General features: G+C 56.0%; 5 protein-coding genes across 5 annotated transcripts; 4 read left to right on the top strand and 1 right to left on the bottom strand.

The window, feature by feature from the left end:
- Window positions 1-304: 304 nt before the first annotated feature.
- On the bottom strand, window positions 305-1523 carry THITE_2115125 (uncharacterized protein). Its single transcript, XM_003653043.1, has 2 exons — window positions 1165-1523; window positions 305-1112 (listed from the first exon to the last, which is right to left on the bottom strand). Exons 1-2 carry the CDS (start codon window positions 1292-1294, stop codon window positions 382-384), a joined length of 861 nt encoding a protein of 286 aa, XP_003653091.1. The 5' UTR covers window positions 1295-1523; the 3' UTR covers window positions 305-381.
- Window positions 1524-3780: 2257 nt separating this feature from the next.
- On the top strand, window positions 3781-5866 carry THITE_118678 (uncharacterized protein; the record flags this gene model as incomplete). Its single annotated transcript, XM_003653042.1, has 6 exons — window positions 3781-4013; window positions 4243-4361; window positions 4450-5104; window positions 5251-5304; window positions 5364-5442; window positions 5567-5866. 6 exons carry the CDS (start codon window positions 3781-3783, stop codon window positions 5864-5866), a joined length of 1440 nt encoding a protein of 479 aa, XP_003653090.1.
- Window positions 5867-8505: 2639 nt separating this feature from the next.
- On the top strand, window positions 8506-9081 carry THITE_2115119 (uncharacterized protein). The gene has a single exon (XM_003653041.1). It carries the CDS (start codon window positions 8617-8619, stop codon window positions 8956-8958), a length of 342 nt encoding a protein of 113 aa, XP_003653089.1. The 5' UTR covers window positions 8506-8616; the 3' UTR covers window positions 8959-9081.
- Window positions 9082-9431: 350 nt separating this feature from the next.
- THITE_2128758 (uncharacterized protein) lies at window positions 9432-11562 on the top strand (the record flags this gene model as incomplete). The annotated part of the gene is made up of 5 exons (XM_003653040.1): window positions 9432-9477; window positions 9541-9615; window positions 9680-9858; window positions 9939-10917; window positions 10994-11562. The coding sequence occupies 5 exons, from the start codon at window positions 9432-9434 to the stop codon at window positions 11560-11562; spliced, it is 1848 nt and encodes a 615-aa protein (XP_003653088.1).
- A 1413-nt stretch (window positions 11563-12975) lies between these two features.
- Window positions 12976-15248, top strand: THITE_2115116 (glycosyltransferase family 62 protein). Its single transcript, XM_003653039.1, has 6 exons — window positions 12976-13050; window positions 13124-13392; window positions 13521-14215; window positions 14274-14593; window positions 14673-14768; window positions 14821-15248. Exons 2-6 carry the CDS (start codon window positions 13286-13288, stop codon window positions 15094-15096), a joined length of 1494 nt encoding a protein of 497 aa, XP_003653087.1. The 5' UTR covers window positions 12976-13050; window positions 13124-13285; the 3' UTR covers window positions 15097-15248.
- The last annotated feature ends 57 nt before the right edge of the window (window positions 15249-15305 follow it).

The following is a 15305-nucleotide window of genomic DNA, read 5'->3' as shown; positions in this document are numbered from 1 at the left end:
CCGCAATGTGGATGCCCGCCCTGCGTTTCACAGGCTCTCTGCCAAGGCAGTCAATGGAACTCGTGCAATGCAGCAACTCTCGTGTTGAAGGTGCGAACCGCGACTGTCGCACACGTGAACATGTTCGGGGGGAGAACCACACAGTCCAGTTGTGGGCGTCTCGCTCTGCGTCATTGCCGGACGACTCCCACAGTAATGATGATGGGGGCCCATGGCAGCCTCATCTGACTCCTGGCATGAATGAGTGCTCGCGATAAGTAAGCCGCAGCTCCTGCCAAGAATCCGAGCTGACAAGCCTACTCCGGACTTGTTTGCATCATGCTGTGTTGACGCTCGGTCTTGGCGGTGCACCAAACCCCGCAGCTCTCTGATAAGCACGACTCATCCGACAGTCTCGCTGAGACATTCGACGAGCACGCGGTTGGCGTTTTTTGACGCCTGTATCCCCTGTTCAACAAGGCTGGTGTAGAGGTCCATGTCGGAGGCAGGCAGATCGCCCCTAAACCAGAGGTTTGTTACCTCGTCTCGCGTAGGGAGGTACGCGACGCAGCAGGCTGCGAGGATCCTTTCGTGCTCAGACGGGAGGGGATCAACAACGATACTGGGCTTCGAGTCGTCGCCAGCGTCCTGGACGAGAGCAGCCACCCCGCCTGCCACGGTATCGACACAGTCAATCCCGGCATCGGCGAGCGCGGCTGAGGCCACGGTGATGCAGCCGCTCAGGGCGTTCATCATGTCCCACACCTCGTCGCCTTGGGATTGAGACGATTCCCGGTCCTGGTCTCCCTCGATGATCGAGATGATGATGTCCACGCCGCTCTTGGGCCATCGGTCGGCAATGATGGCGCCGCGGAGGGCGGTCTCGAGGTGGATGCCGAGGTCTCGCTCGCTGGGGTCGCGAAGGTAGCCACGCCTCTGCTTCGTCGCGAACGGAGCATATTTGACGTGGGTAGAGAGGACCATGTGTGGAGAGAAGGGACTCGATCTCGGGAGCGATCGCGGTCCGTGGACGGAGCAGCTCAGCTTCAGCCCCGACACGCCAGGTTTCCCGGACGTGGTAATTTCCAAATAGGCCGATCCAGACGCTGACGGGGTCACACCCGTTTTGAGGACTGCCCAAGGTCAGCCGAGCCCAACGCAACGCCGCTAATCGCCGACACATACACATTTTCCGCAGTACATTTGGCGGACGTGATCTGGTCTTCACCGTTTTGAGCTCTTGAAACCCGGCATCATCGAAAACCGGAGGTATTGTAGCCCCGGCAGGGCCATTGATTCGTCTTCTGTCGGTCATAGTTGCAGGGTAAGAACTACAGAGGCTCCAGCCGGTCAACCGAGCGACAAGCACTGCAGATCTGGCTGTGATATTTCCGAGTGGATTCTGCGGGTTGAGAGACGCAGAGAGAAAGTACTCCGCCTGACGATGTGGGAAACGAAAATGGAAATGAAAATGGGCGACGGCAGGAGAGTCCGTGTGTTAGCTTCCAGTGTTGTTTGGGAGCTCATGGTGGATCAGAATCTTTGCATCGTCACATCCATTTCCGTACACTAACATTCACCACCTGCCAAACTGGTAGCACCCCAGCTGTCAAGCCACGATTCAAGGCAGCAAACAAGCCACAAAGCTGGGGCCCGGAACCGAACCCCACCGATAATAATGTGCCCCACCAACCAGACAGGGTTTAAACTGAAAATTTATTGAGGTGCAACTTCCTCTCCCATCGTCAACCTCAAAACAAAACAGTTGTGGTTTGCCGCATGGCTGGCGACGCAGCGCTCTCGTGCGCAAAAGGATTCGACACCGCTTGGGCACACCCGACCACAGCTTTGCCGGGGGTTGATCGATTTGAGAGAGCCTGACAACCTTGCCCACCGTCACGCTGCGATCCTTTGCGTCGCTTGGCTCATCGATTCGATCGCAGGCAGCTTCGGCTCCAGCTCCGAGCGCATTCTTGTCTTCCTCCCACCCAGCCCTGGAGCTAACCATCTCCCAGCCAGCTCGGCTCGCTACTACTTAATCTGGTAGGCTCAGCTTTGAACTCCCCATCGATGGTTGCTCTCCGATTCTCATCCCATGATGATCTCATTTCCACAGTTCACGCGATTTCCATGAGCGAACGAACACACATGCACTACCATCTGACTCAACTCCAATCAGGGCACTCTCTACATCACTTCCAGTTGTTGGAGTTTTTGACTAACATGGCGACAGTTTGTATGATCACAGGTGGTATGCCCGGCTTGATCCCGCTCTTTCCTGAAATGGTGCCAACGAGGTATGAAGCTCACTTTCCTCCTGTCCATCCCCCGGCCCCCTGCATGATGAGTCTTTTTTTTCAGTTCTGCTTCTGAAGAAGAATGAAGACAACCATATACCAAAAACAAACTCTGATATTGCTCTTTTTTTCCTTGTCTTGGAACCCAGACACTCATTGGTCAGTGGACCTCAGCTGACTCTGTTCAAGTCTCTTGCAGACTCGTCCATCCTAGGCTGCTGCGTGCGCTCATGTGTTTCTGGTACGTATCGCAGCCTCGGCTGTCTGTTTCCTTCCACCCTGATGACAATAGCTTATCCATTCAACGACATACGGACCGAGCCATCCATCCGCACTTCAGCACCCTCGGGTGCGATGACGAGTTGTGGTGTTGTCCCTCCGGGGATGTAATTTGGCTTCTGTTGTCCAGGTCTGGCATGCACCGTTATGGTGTGTGACAGCTTGGGCCGGTCCGTATGGCTGAGTTAAACTGGCTTGACTGATGCTGGATCTTTGACGACGGTCTTTATGCGGTCCTAGGTATGCAACAGTCGCTGACACGTCCTCAGGTCACTGCATCGATTTGCCGAGTTGCTCTGGCGATCAGGAGCACCTTCACAGGTAAGAATAGCGGGCACGCTGAATCACTTAATCGAGCAGGCGCGTGTACTATGTAGTCCCATCAGATCATTGAGTTTGTTTGCGAAGACGGTGCTTCACACCTTGAAGAACTGGCGATAACGAGAGCGTGCCTCGACACAGTGTCAAGTCGGTGCCAAGCATCATCCACCAGAGGACTTCTACAAGTGGAATGGCTGTCTGGGACTCGCATTAGCCCGGCTGAAGGTGGTGCGGGCCCAGTGCCCAGGAGACTTGGCCAAGTAAAGCCCGAGAGGGTGCCGACACGCAGGCGGGACAGACTGGTGACGCTCGGCGGATTAGTTATCAACTGTGCACAAAGCCTTTGCCAACGTCTCATTCATGAGCCTCCACAGAAACAACGCCTTCACCTTCATTTCCAATTTCCGTCGGCTGGTGACAAGGACCCTGGTAATCCCCGGGGCCTTTGCATCTCGCAGGATATCGGTGCGTCAGTGTTGCCCCCTGTGAACAAGGACAACGCCCGAGGTCTTCAACCTTTTGGCCGCTGCCTTGCTGTTCATGGAGTTGCTTGGATTCGGTGGGGACCAGGCGTGGGGAAGAGGTAGGGGGTAGCGGTAGTGTAGGTTGCGAGCACCACGCCTCTTGTTGAATGTATGTACCGGCCTCATGTGGGGAAGCCAGGGGCAACCAACCTTACCGAACCCCTGACCACTGAGTAAGTGGTCTCCACGCAACAGCATCCGTCAACCGAGAATGTGAACATGTTTACTGATATGCCGTGATATAGAATGTCATCTTGTCGCTTCGGCGTGGCTCTTCTGCACGCCGTCTACTTTTTCCTTTTGCTGTCGACCAGCAAGGCCATTCACGGTTCACCTAACTTTTGACTTCTCAGCTCTTCACATCACACATTGACTTTGCCATGGCAGTCATATACTCCATACCCTCTGAGGCCAAGAAGCTGCTCCGAGAGGGCATTCTAGCAAACCCGTTGATTCAGAAGAACCTCCCTGCCGGCGCTTCTGAGGCCGCTGAGAAGGTGTCCTTCGTTGGCAGCAATTCTCCGAGTTTGCCCGTCAACTGGCGTTTTGCGGAGAGCATCTCTGCCCTCAAGGGATATGAAGCCGCCATTCTCAACGTGCTTCTGAAGAAGAAGTACGGCATTTAGCCCGTTCCAGTGACGATCAATACGTACGACACCTCCTGAGTCGAAGCTTCCATCTTCGCAAGTTATACCGTTACCGAGAAGTGGATTTATTAGACTTACGTGACAATCAAATGGCAGAGACCATGCCCAGTTGTTCATCATGTCGGCTTTTCTCTGGGTCCTGGACCCGGCCGGCCTGGAGCTGTCCGCAACCTCCGTGCTCCAAGACTCCGGGAGGGCGGAGCTGGCCAAGTACTTCCCGAGCTGGGACAAGTACGACAGCATGGGGAGCTGGTACCGCATTGCTGCGACCAACATATACAAGACAAAAGACGGGAAGTTCTTCCATCTTCACGGTAAGTCCGTCCTGCTGGCGCGATGCTGTGTCCGAGACGCGAAGCTATAAGCTGACCACGGAAATCTCCTTTACCATGGTGATTGTAGGCTCGATGAACCCTGATCCGACACTCAAGTTCATCGGCCTGCCACTGAACATGGACTTTCCAACTCCGGAGGAAGCCAACGCATACGTCCAGGACGCTGTGGCAAAACACACAGCCGAGGAGCTCCAGGCTCTGGCTGACGAGCACAAGCAAGCTGGCACCATCTGCTGGACGAAGGAGGAGTTCAAGGCGTCCGAGCACGGAAAGGCCAACGCAGAGGCCGGCCTCTTCGAGATCGAGGCGGTTGCCAACCCGAACCAGAAGCCCGGCTGGTGGACGCCGGACCCGCGCACCTCGGCGGCGCGCCCTCTGGCGGGCCTCAAAGTCGTCGACCTGACCCGCGTCATCGCCGGCCCGACCATCACGCGCAGCCTGGCCGAGCTCGGCGCCAGCGTCATGCGCATCACGGCGCCGCACCTCCCCGACATGTCGATGCTGCACCCGGACCTGAACCACGGCAAGTGGAACGCGTGCCTCGACCTGCGCGACGAGGCCGACAGGCACAAGCTCCGGGACCTCGTCCTCGGCGCCGACGTCTTCGTGCAGGGCTACCGGCCCGGCGTGCTGGACAAATACGGCTTCGGCGAGGACGACGTGATCCGGATGTGCGAGGCCCGCGGCCGCGGCATCGTGTACTGCGCCGAGAACTGTTACGGGTGACCGGGCCGTGGATGGGCCGCTCCGGGTGGCAGCAGATCAGTGATGCGGTAAGGATAGTCCCTTCCCACACGGTGCTCTCCGGCCAGACCTCGTCCTGACGTTAGGGATCAAAGTGCTGTGGCGTGTCCTATGAGTTCGGCAGGGCGATGGGCAACGACGAGCCTGTCACCCCTGTGTTCCCTAACTCGGATTACTGGTGAGTCCCCGCCAACAGGAGATTATTAGACTGAGGTTGTTTCTGATAAGTCTCATTAGCGCCGGGGTGTCCGGAGCTATCGGTATCATCACGGCGCTACTTCGCCAGGCCGAGTACGGAGGCTCGTATAAGGTGAAGGTGAGTGCCTCATGAAGACATCGTGTCGCCCCAGGATTAATACCTGCTAACGCACAAGTTGTAGGTCGCTTTGAACTACTACTCCCAGTGGCTGGTTAACAGCTGTGGCATGTATCCCCCGGAGGTATGGCAGGACGTGTGGCAGCGCAACGGCTCGCCCGTTTTCCGGCACCACCACACTATCCAGTACCTCTTGCCGAGGGTGCTTGGGGCAGTCCAGAAGAGCAGCGCCGACAAGCTCTTCAAGGAAGAGTTCTTTACCCAGTATTTCGTGAAGTCTCTGGGCAAGACGATGCGCATCGTGGCCCCGATCATGCAGTACCCCAACGGGCAGATGAAGCCTGGGTTCGACGTTGGGACTCGGACAAACGGCGTGGACGAGGCGAGGTGGCCCGAAGATCTCAGCGTCGAGAAGGTTGAGTAGTGGCAGGATAACTACGACCCAACCTGGCTTTTGGACAAGCAAAATCTCGACTTTCGCACAACTGCAATTGATGACTTGGTGCTAGCCATACTTGTTTGACCTTGCTAGGCTAGCTCGCTTATACTGTCATGGCCCCCGTCCTCTCCCCCCAAACCCCAGAACTCAACTCCCTTTCTCTTCACCTTCTCGTCGTTCTTAATACTCCTAACGCACTTCTCAACTCACTATACAACTCACTATAACAGTACAACGACCGTCGCGCTTCTCTAGGGCGGACTAGGAAAGCGTGAATACGCTCCTCTAGGCTTACACAGCCAGTACGATCGAGGAGGGTAGTAACGAGAAGCCCTTCGTTGCTCTAGACACGAAGGCAGAGCATGATCGTATATAGGAAGCCTAGACCAAGTACGTCTTCTCCCCCTTCTTCCTAGCTTCCTCTAAGTTAAACCAAATCTCGATATTAAGCCTAGGACAATGTAATAATATATCACGGAGGGTCAACAACGTTTCCGGCCGCCCGGGAAGGAAAACACGATCGAGCAAGTCCGAAGCTGTTAGTGCACAATATGCCTTGAGCTTATGACTATGTTGCCCGGCCGGGGCCCGGGGGTCCTAGATCGGCCAGAATTTGATGTAGCACAATGCACAAGCTTTCAATTTCCATGTGGCATAGCTGTTTGACTGATCGAGGATTGTACCGCAGATTATGCCATGCCCATGTCCATGCTTCTCCTCCATGGCGACGAATCCTTCGACCATCCGCTAACGGCAGGCCGTCCATGAGTCGCCGCAGATGTCAAAGTACAGAACGCACTCAGAACATCCCCAAGATCTGCACTGATCGTCGTGCCAGCAGGTATAATCTCTGCAAGCCCGCTTGAAAAGATCTCCCTCCTCCCCTCTTTTGCTGATATGAGGAAGGTCCCTCTTATAGCACTTTTGCTCGACCTGAGAAGATGGAGCTTTGGTGTTAGTCTTTCGGAGAAGCGATAGAAAGCATTATATGAGTTTTTTTTTGCGAACGCCGGGGCAGAGCACGTACTCCAGCAACCCTGTAACTGTCATTGGTCTGAGTTCCGTTGACCTGCGTTCCGTTGACCTGTGCCTTGGTGACCTCGGCGGTCTCTACCGGGGCAGAGTGCACCGCCGAAAACGCTGCAGCGATGGCGAGGAGTTTGAACAGGTTGGCTTGCATGTTGGGCAATAGAATATTGCTATCTTGGGCAGGGCGTAGAAGAGAGTGTGAGCGTTGAGGATTAATCGGCTTGATGGCTCTGTTCTCTGGTCGTTCAGCGAGCAGGAGAAGGCTGCTCTACTTATACTGACCAATTCATCGTGATTCCGTCCGGACCTTGCCATCTGTGTCTTGTCGTCGGGCGGCATGGTTCCACGGTACATGGCGGTATTCCGGCTTCATTGGGGGTTGCTGCCTGCTGAATGATGAGTCCCGATTAAGGCAACGTGGGTCAACATGATGAAAGGAGGATGCTGGAGCAGGGACTGAACCAGCCAAGACTTCCTTCAGGAATGCGATAGTCCGGCTTCGTTGGGGGAGTGGCTGCGTCTCGTACGACACAGCGTTGACGACCCCACGGATCCATGGTTTTCTTGATTGGCCTTAGTAAGGCAACTGGACGCTGGTCCGCGTCTGTACGGCACAGCGCAACGATCGTCGTGATTCATGGTTTTTCTGCCAATCGCATACATGAGGACCAACGGGCCAAGCAGTGAAACTTTTGGGAAGGATGGCCGTGCCTACCTCGCCTTAAGAAATGGTGGATACTCATATTCTAGATGCTGGTTGGAGCAAAACTGGCCCCCAAACTGATGGCACGGGCCGACTGTCTCTGATTCACGTTCATTCGTTCATTCGGAGACTCTTAGCCCAGACGGAGACAACAGACGGTGACAGACCATCAACAGGATGTCAACAGGTAGTTAATAGAATGAAGATAAACTGATGACGAGCTTCACCGGTACAACTGGCGATTATCGGGGTAGCTGCTAAGCAACTCTGTTAAGAGCCTGCCAACAGTTTGCCTCTCAAAGAACCACTATCCGGCTGTAGTATAGGGACGTTACACGTGTAGGATTCAGCCTACACTCAGTCCTTAGTGAACGCGGTCCAATTGGGATCAGTTCCGGGGGACCTCGCTCGTCTCGCCCCACTCCGTCAACCCCTAGGTCGCTTTGCCTGCTGGTCGAGGTCGTTACCGCTGCGGCTGGTGCTGTCCCCGTGTCTCGCGCCACGCCCTACTCGAGTCATCCGTGGGAAACCCTCGAACCGAAAGCATTGACTCATTAATAGTATCATTATCATCATAATCAGCACGACCTTTCGACGCTCCAACTTTCCGCTACTCTCATCTGCGCGCTGCACCGCCCGCACCTCCGGCGCCTACCTAGGTAGTTACTTCTAATCCGACCACTTCTGCTATCACTACATGCTTCACAAGCTCGCATGCTCCTCTTGAGGTTTAGCTGCGCCATCACATTACCACGTATTTGGAAAACGTAATTCTTGCTCGAAACATTCAAGCCGCGCCGTTATCACTTGCATCAACTCGCTGGCAATATGGCGGACAAACCGGCGGCAAGTGCTCCTCAAACTCTCTTAATTGTCAGTACATGTACCTTATGCTGACCATCATGTTAATCAACTGCAGAACCCCCTGACCACGCCTCAAGCCGCCACAGACCGACAGCCCGTAGGCGGCGACGACAAGTCTCTGAGCGACATCAGAAGATCGATGAAGAGGGATCCAGACGGACAGGGCATAAGTGGGTTGGGCTACGACGGCGTGCTCCGTACTTTTGACGCCGAACGCAATGTTCTCGACGCGGTTGGCCTCAGCCCAGCCCAGATTAGAGAATACTACGATGGTCTGCCGCTTCCCGAGAGACTGCGCACCGCCGACGGCCGCAACGTGTCCCGCTGGGACATGTTTCACCCCGATGCGGAGAATGTTCCCAAGAAGTTTACGGAGGAGGAGAAAGCCAGAATCCTGGCACGGAACGAGGAGATGGCAAAGCGTGGAGTCGCAACCTGTGTTCCAGGCAAGTCGGCAGACGAGGGGGGATCGAAAGCTTAGATGGTGCCTTTTGCTTTTCGTCATTATGAAATGTTCATGCCAGTCACTTGCAAGCCTTGCAGACAGGCCATAGTCGTGCGATGCTAATCCAGTGACCCAGCTCGTACTGCCGGAACATACCCCCGCCACCGCTGACTCGTCACTCCTCCTGTCTTTCTAGCCTTTCGATCCTGCAGGTGCCCCAGGCCACTTATTCGTTGTCATCGGCATGGTCCCGGTTGGGTGTTGCTGCTGTACTATCAGCTGAGATTACACAAGGCGCACCCCCCGTCAGGTATGTGCGTTAGGTACCCTTCCGCGGTGCAGAGTAGAGCGTGTGATCAGATGGCCTTCCGGATGCCCGAGATATGGCTGTTGTAAAATAGGTAGATATATTCATACAGGGACACGTCCGGGACGCCCCGTGCCCATCGTGCCTGCTGCAAAGTGACTCTGGCCTTCATACCACCTTGTTACGCTGTCCTCCGGTGACCATGGCGAAACGAGCTGTCCTCATCGTTAATTGCTCGGGTGCTATGAGTAAGAGGAGCCAAGCTGGACTTCAGCGAGGAGAGATGGCTGACGGCTTTGCTTTGTTGACAGGCGACCCGGGCGACCACATGCTCAACCAAGCCAAGTACGGCCCGGTCGACTTCATCACGGGCGACTATCTCGCCGGTAAGTCTGCATGGTTTCGGTGTACCGCGTCGCAAAGACCCAGACGCTAATCAATCATTTCCAGAGGTAAACATTGCCAACGATGCTGAGGCCTACAGGAATGGGCAGCACCCCGGGTGGATCTCGACCGCATGGGACGGCCTTTGCAAGTCGGTCGAGATCCTCCATGAGAAGAGGATCAAGGTCATCATCAACGGAGGATGCTTGAACCCGCGCGGGCTAGCCGAGAAGACTCATAATCTGGTAAGGCACCTCGGGCAAAAGCGCTCCGGCAAAAGCGCGATCCACTTGACGCCGCATTCGCTAACAAAGCTGAATTCCAGGTTCAAGAGAAGAAGCTGAACTTGAAGGTCGCCTACGTCGAGGGCGACGAGTTGCTGCCACGCGTTCATGAGCTGATGGCCAAGCAAGAGCGTCTGAAGCACTTGGACGCGGAGAACCCCCAGGTCAACCTCGCCCCGGGTACCGACAACTTCTTGAAACGCCCCGGCAGCAGCGAGATTGTCTCCGCAAACGCTTATCTCGGCATCCGTGCCATCAAGCGCGGTCTGGAGGAGGGGGCAGACATCATTATCTGCGGCCGTGTTGCCGACGCCTCGCCCGTCATGGCCGCCGCGGCCTGGTGGCATGGCTGGCCGGACTCGGCTTACGACGAACTGGCCGGGTCTCTGATCGCGGGACACCTGATCGAGTGCTCCACGTACGTTACCGGCGCCAACTTTGCCGGCTTCGACAAGTACGACATCAAGGATCTCCTGAACCTCGGCTTGCCGATCGTCGAGATCGACTCCAATGGCGAATGTGTCGTCACCAAGCACGAGGCTCTGCCGGGCTTTGTCACAGAGGACACCGTCAAGTGCCAGCTGCTGTACGAGCTCCAGGGCAACATCTACCTGAACAGCGACGTGAAGGCCGACATCGCTCGCGTCCAGGTGAAGGAAGAGTCCAAGAACCGCGTTCGCGTCAGCGGGGTCAAGGGATACCCGCCGCCTCCCACCACCAAGTTGGCCGTCTTCTATCAGGGAGGTTTTCAGTGCGAACTCACGATCAACGCGACGGGCTACGCCACGGCGAAGAAGTACGAGCTTCAAGCGGCGCAGATCTTCTCCAAGTTGCAGGAATGGGGCGTGCTCGAGCAGTTCGACACGCTCGACTTTCAGCGGATCGGCGTCCCAGCGGAGAACCCTCGGTGCCAGCTCGAGTCGACGACGTCTCTCCGCATCTTTGCACAGGCCAAGGATGCTGCCACGCTCGGCAAGCTCGCACAGGCCTTTATGTACAACGGAATGGCCCATTTTGCGGGTGAGTGTCTTCATACCAGCACAGAGCCCAACCAATACATCGATCAGCCTTGCTGACGAGATAATTACCTACCTAGGCATGCACAGCACCCTCGACATGCGGCAGCTCCGGCCGATCCCCTTCAACGCCTTCTACCCGGCCGTCATCGAGCAGACGGAGCTCGAAGAGAGCATCAACCTCATCGACCCCTCGACCCGGGAAGTGAGGAAGATCGTCGTCGGTCCGCCGGCAAAGACCGAGCCCCTAGCCCCTCGCGAGAACTACGAGACGGCCAACCCGGTGGACCTGGCGAGCTTCGGCCCCACGGTCGACCGCCCGCTCGGCGACATCGCGCTGGCGCGCTCGGGCGACAAGGGCGCCAACGTCAACATCGGCCTCTTCGTGCACACCGACGAGGAGTGGGACTGGCTGCGCTCGTTCATGACCCGCAGCAAGATGCGGGAGCTCATGGGCGCCGACTGGCAGGACTGGTACTTCGTCGAGCGCGTCGAGATGCCGCTCATCAGGGCCGTGCATTTCGTCGTCTACGGCCCCCTGGGCAGGGGCGTCAGCAGCTCTCGCCTGCTGGACGCGCTGGGCAAGGGGTTCGCCGAGTTCATCCGCGCCGTGCATGTCCCGATTCCGAGGAAGTTCTTGAATCTTTGAAAGTACAGGTAGAAAAAAGAATCTACGGGGATTGATATAGAAATTGTATGCCGTTCCGCACTAGACGTCTCATCCCAGGTCTCTCTGTGCCTTGGCTTCAGTACAGTTTTGGACGACAACACTCTCGTGGGGGGCAGCCTAAGGAGGATTGGCTCTCGCTCTCCAGGGAATGGTCTGAGTTTCTGTCTAGTGACAAAATTTCGGATTCTTCGGGCCCATCTCTCAGGTTGGTTGTGGGAGAAGGTCAGGTGTTGCGGCGGCCTTGCATTACTGTGTTACGTCTCTGATCTAGTTGAATTTAATTCAGCTCTGTGGTGAATGCAGGGAAAGGGAAGAGAGGAGTCGATCCTTGTGGTGCTCTTTATTTTTGATTTCCACTGGTAGTCGCCTTAGCGGAGATCCCGTCGTGAGCTTGAAAAGAGTGTGGTTCTGGAACTCAACGAGGGAGGGAGCGAATCAATTGTAAGAACTGTGATTTTTATCCCTCGTGGTCTGCAACCCAAGCACTTGCCCCTAGACTCAGCCACCACCAATCATAGCGTTGTGCTGGTGAATGGGAGAGGGTAGGTGGCACTTGCAAAGCAAGATTGGGCTGCTCCGGCAAAATGCTTTGATTGATTCAGAGTAGTTGCTTCCATTTTCCCAGCCAATTACCAAAAGCATAACGACTGGGTTGCCATATCATGATCAACATCATGTGTGATTGTCGAAGTAAATGTAACCGCATTCTTGATCATCCGGAAGTGGGCTGTCCATTGAGGTACATACGCAGCCTGCTCAGCAGTGGGCACAGCTGCTGCACAATGTGGGGAGTCACAATTAATTTCCCCTCTGAAGATCTTTGAACACTGAAGACCTGGACCCGAATTTTGGTTTCTACTGCAAGTGTAAATTGCTCATTGTGTAGTGTTGATGGAAATGGCGGTGGGCTAGGTAAAATGAAAATAGTGGAGTCCTCGATAGGTACAGTACCAACAAGTGAAAACGTGAAGATTCACTTTGGCATTAAGCCGTTAACGTTAAACGGAGTGGAACAGAACACTGTGTAGTTGAACCTTGGCTCGCTTAGAGCTCTCAATTCTATTATGCGTAGTTGCAAGCTTCCTAGTTGTTTTCTTTACCGTCTGACACTAGAAACTATTACCGTTTCTGGAATCTACCTATCTAGCTAGTGCATATCGATGTTGCCAGCAGATGACCTAACTATCGTCATTGGAGGAAAGGCTCAAATTGTTCATCGCTCACCCGCTTTGCACAGCACAAATCCGATGGACAGACAACCTAACGAGCGTGCATAACTGGGCATTGGAATAGGGCCGCATCAACCTTTATCCGGGCTTTGCGGTCCCAGACCCCTGTTGTCACAGCGCCAAGCCGATTGCCAAGCCGACCAGGGGTAGGGTCTTCCCGAAACGCAACGTCACGAATAACCAAGTCCCCCGGAAAGCCGGCGAGAGGCTTGCGACCACCTTTCCATGCTGCGGTTTGGTACGACTTTCTTGCCATTGCAACCTGCCACGGTGACGACGACCAGCCATGTGCTGACCGGTGAACCCCCTAGACCCGGTTTAATCCAGGAACGTCCATCTGATCGACCCGCGGTCTGCAAACGGCGACTGTGTTGGGCGTGCGTCTCCCGGGGTCGCAGCGCATGCCCACAAAAGGGGGGGTGGAAGCTTCCTGTTGGGCGCAGCAGTGAGCTTTAGTCGGTGCGCTACCAGCAATGCTCCCGCTCGCATCTTCGGGGTCCAAGGTGACCCCCCGCCATCATATGGCCGGCTATTCGAACGGGTATCCACGGGGCAGCACCTTCGACATCTCTCCTCACAGGTGCGGATCTCCATCCTTCGTTGCCTTCCCCCCTCTTCCCCCTTACCATCTCGCAATTCCCCGTCTGGCGATCCGAACAGTCTCAAGCATGGTACTAACCGGCAGGCCACTATGCTGCCCATGGACAGATTCCAGCCGCGGAGCTCGACACCAGCGCAGCGCAGCAGACGAACCCAATCCTTCGTGCGACTCGCCATCGTAGCCGCCGTTCTCTTCCTCATTGTGCTGCTGTCATGGTCCGGCCGCGGCCGCACCTCCTTCCTCTCCATATTCTCGCTCGGCCTGCTCTCGAGCGACCCCAGCAACTTCGAGCTCGAAACGATGCGCTACTACGACCTGTCTAACGTGCAGGGCACCGCGCGCGGCTGGGACCGCGAGGAGCGCATCCTGCTCTGCGTGCCGCTGCGCGACGCCGAGACGCACCTGCCCATGTTCTTCTCGCACCTGCGCAACTTCACGTACCCGCACCACCTGATCGACGTGGCGTTCTTGGTGTCGGATTCGAAGGACAACACGCTGGATGTGCTGGTCCAGAACATGGAGGCGATCCAGGGGAGCGACAACACGTCGATGCACTTTGGGGAGATCTCGATCATCGAGAAGGACTTTGGCCAGACCGTCAACCAAGACGTCGAGAGCCGCCACGGGTTTGCTGCGCAGGCCAGCAGGCGGAAGCTCATGGCGAGAGCGCGGAATTGGCTGCTGAGCGCGGCCCTGCGCCCCTACCACTCGTGGGTGTACTGGCGGGATGTGGACGTGGAGACGGCGCCGTTTACCATCTTGGAGGACCTCATGCGGCATAACAAGGATATCATCGTCCCAAGTGAGTGTGGCGAGAGGGGGTCACTGGGTTACCGTCTAGACGCTAACGGATCTTACAGACGTCTGGCGGCCTCTGCCCGAGTGGCTCGGTGGAGAGCAGCCGTACGACCTCAACTCGTGGCAGGAGTCGGAGCCGGCCCTGGCCCTCGCCGATTCCCTCGACGAGGATGCCGTCATTGTGGAGGGCTATGCTGAGTACGCGACGTGGCGGCCGCATTTGGCATACCTTCGGGACCCCTATGGCGACCCTGACATGGAGATGGAGTTGGACGGTGTTGGCGGTGTGAGCATCCTGGCCAAGGCCAAGGTCTTCCGCTACGGCGCCAACTTCCCGGCCTTCAGCTTTGAGAAGCACGCCGAGACGGAGGGGTTCGGAAAGGTGATTTTCTTTTTTTTTCTTTGAGACGTCTAGCTGGTTGCACTCCTTGCTTGGAGTCTTACTTACTGATTCACTGCAGATGGCAAAGAGGATGCAGTTCTCCGTCATCGGCCTGCCTCACTACACGATCTGGCACGCCTATGAGCCCAGTGTGGAGGACATTAAGCACATGGAGGTAGGTGTTTGTTATCTCGGTGCCTACGTGATTGAGGCTAACGGCATCACAGCAAATGGAGCGGGAGAAGCTTGCGCAAGAACAAGCAGAGAAAGAGAAAGCGGAGAAGGTCATGAAGCTGAAGGAGTCGTTCAGCGACGCTACCGGACAGTGGGAGAAGGACAAGTCGGAGCTACAAAAGATTACCCTCCAGGAAAAGAAGAAAGAGGCTGCCGCCGACGCCGAAGCCGCGGTTGCAAAGAATAACGCTGGCAGTAAGGCTGCGGGTGACAAGACGGAGGAGAAGGCCGCGGCGAGAAACGACGACAAGGAGCTTGGCAAGACCTGATGGCCACGGCGACGGGCCGATGGTGCTCGGAGATGACGCTCTGCATTCTGTTTCGCTTTTACTTTCCTTACTTCGTTTTCCTTGTGTAAACTCTGGGAGAAGAGGCGGCTACAAGGCCCGGCCTCCTTGGCCAAGGCGGGGCGCATTGCATGTCCCACGGGACAGGAAAGACAAAACGACAAAAGGGAGCAACAACCCTCATCACGGCG

The sequence above is a fragment of the Thermothielavioides terrestris genome, chromosome 2 (genome assembly GCF_000226115.1).
Source record: "Thermothielavioides terrestris NRRL 8126 chromosome 2, complete sequence".
Lineage (NCBI taxonomy): Eukaryota > Fungi > Ascomycota > Sordariomycetes > Sordariales > Chaetomiaceae > Thermothielavioides > Thermothielavioides terrestris.
Note: the sequence above shows the minus strand (reverse complement) of the source record. Positions and strands in the feature narration are given on the sequence as shown.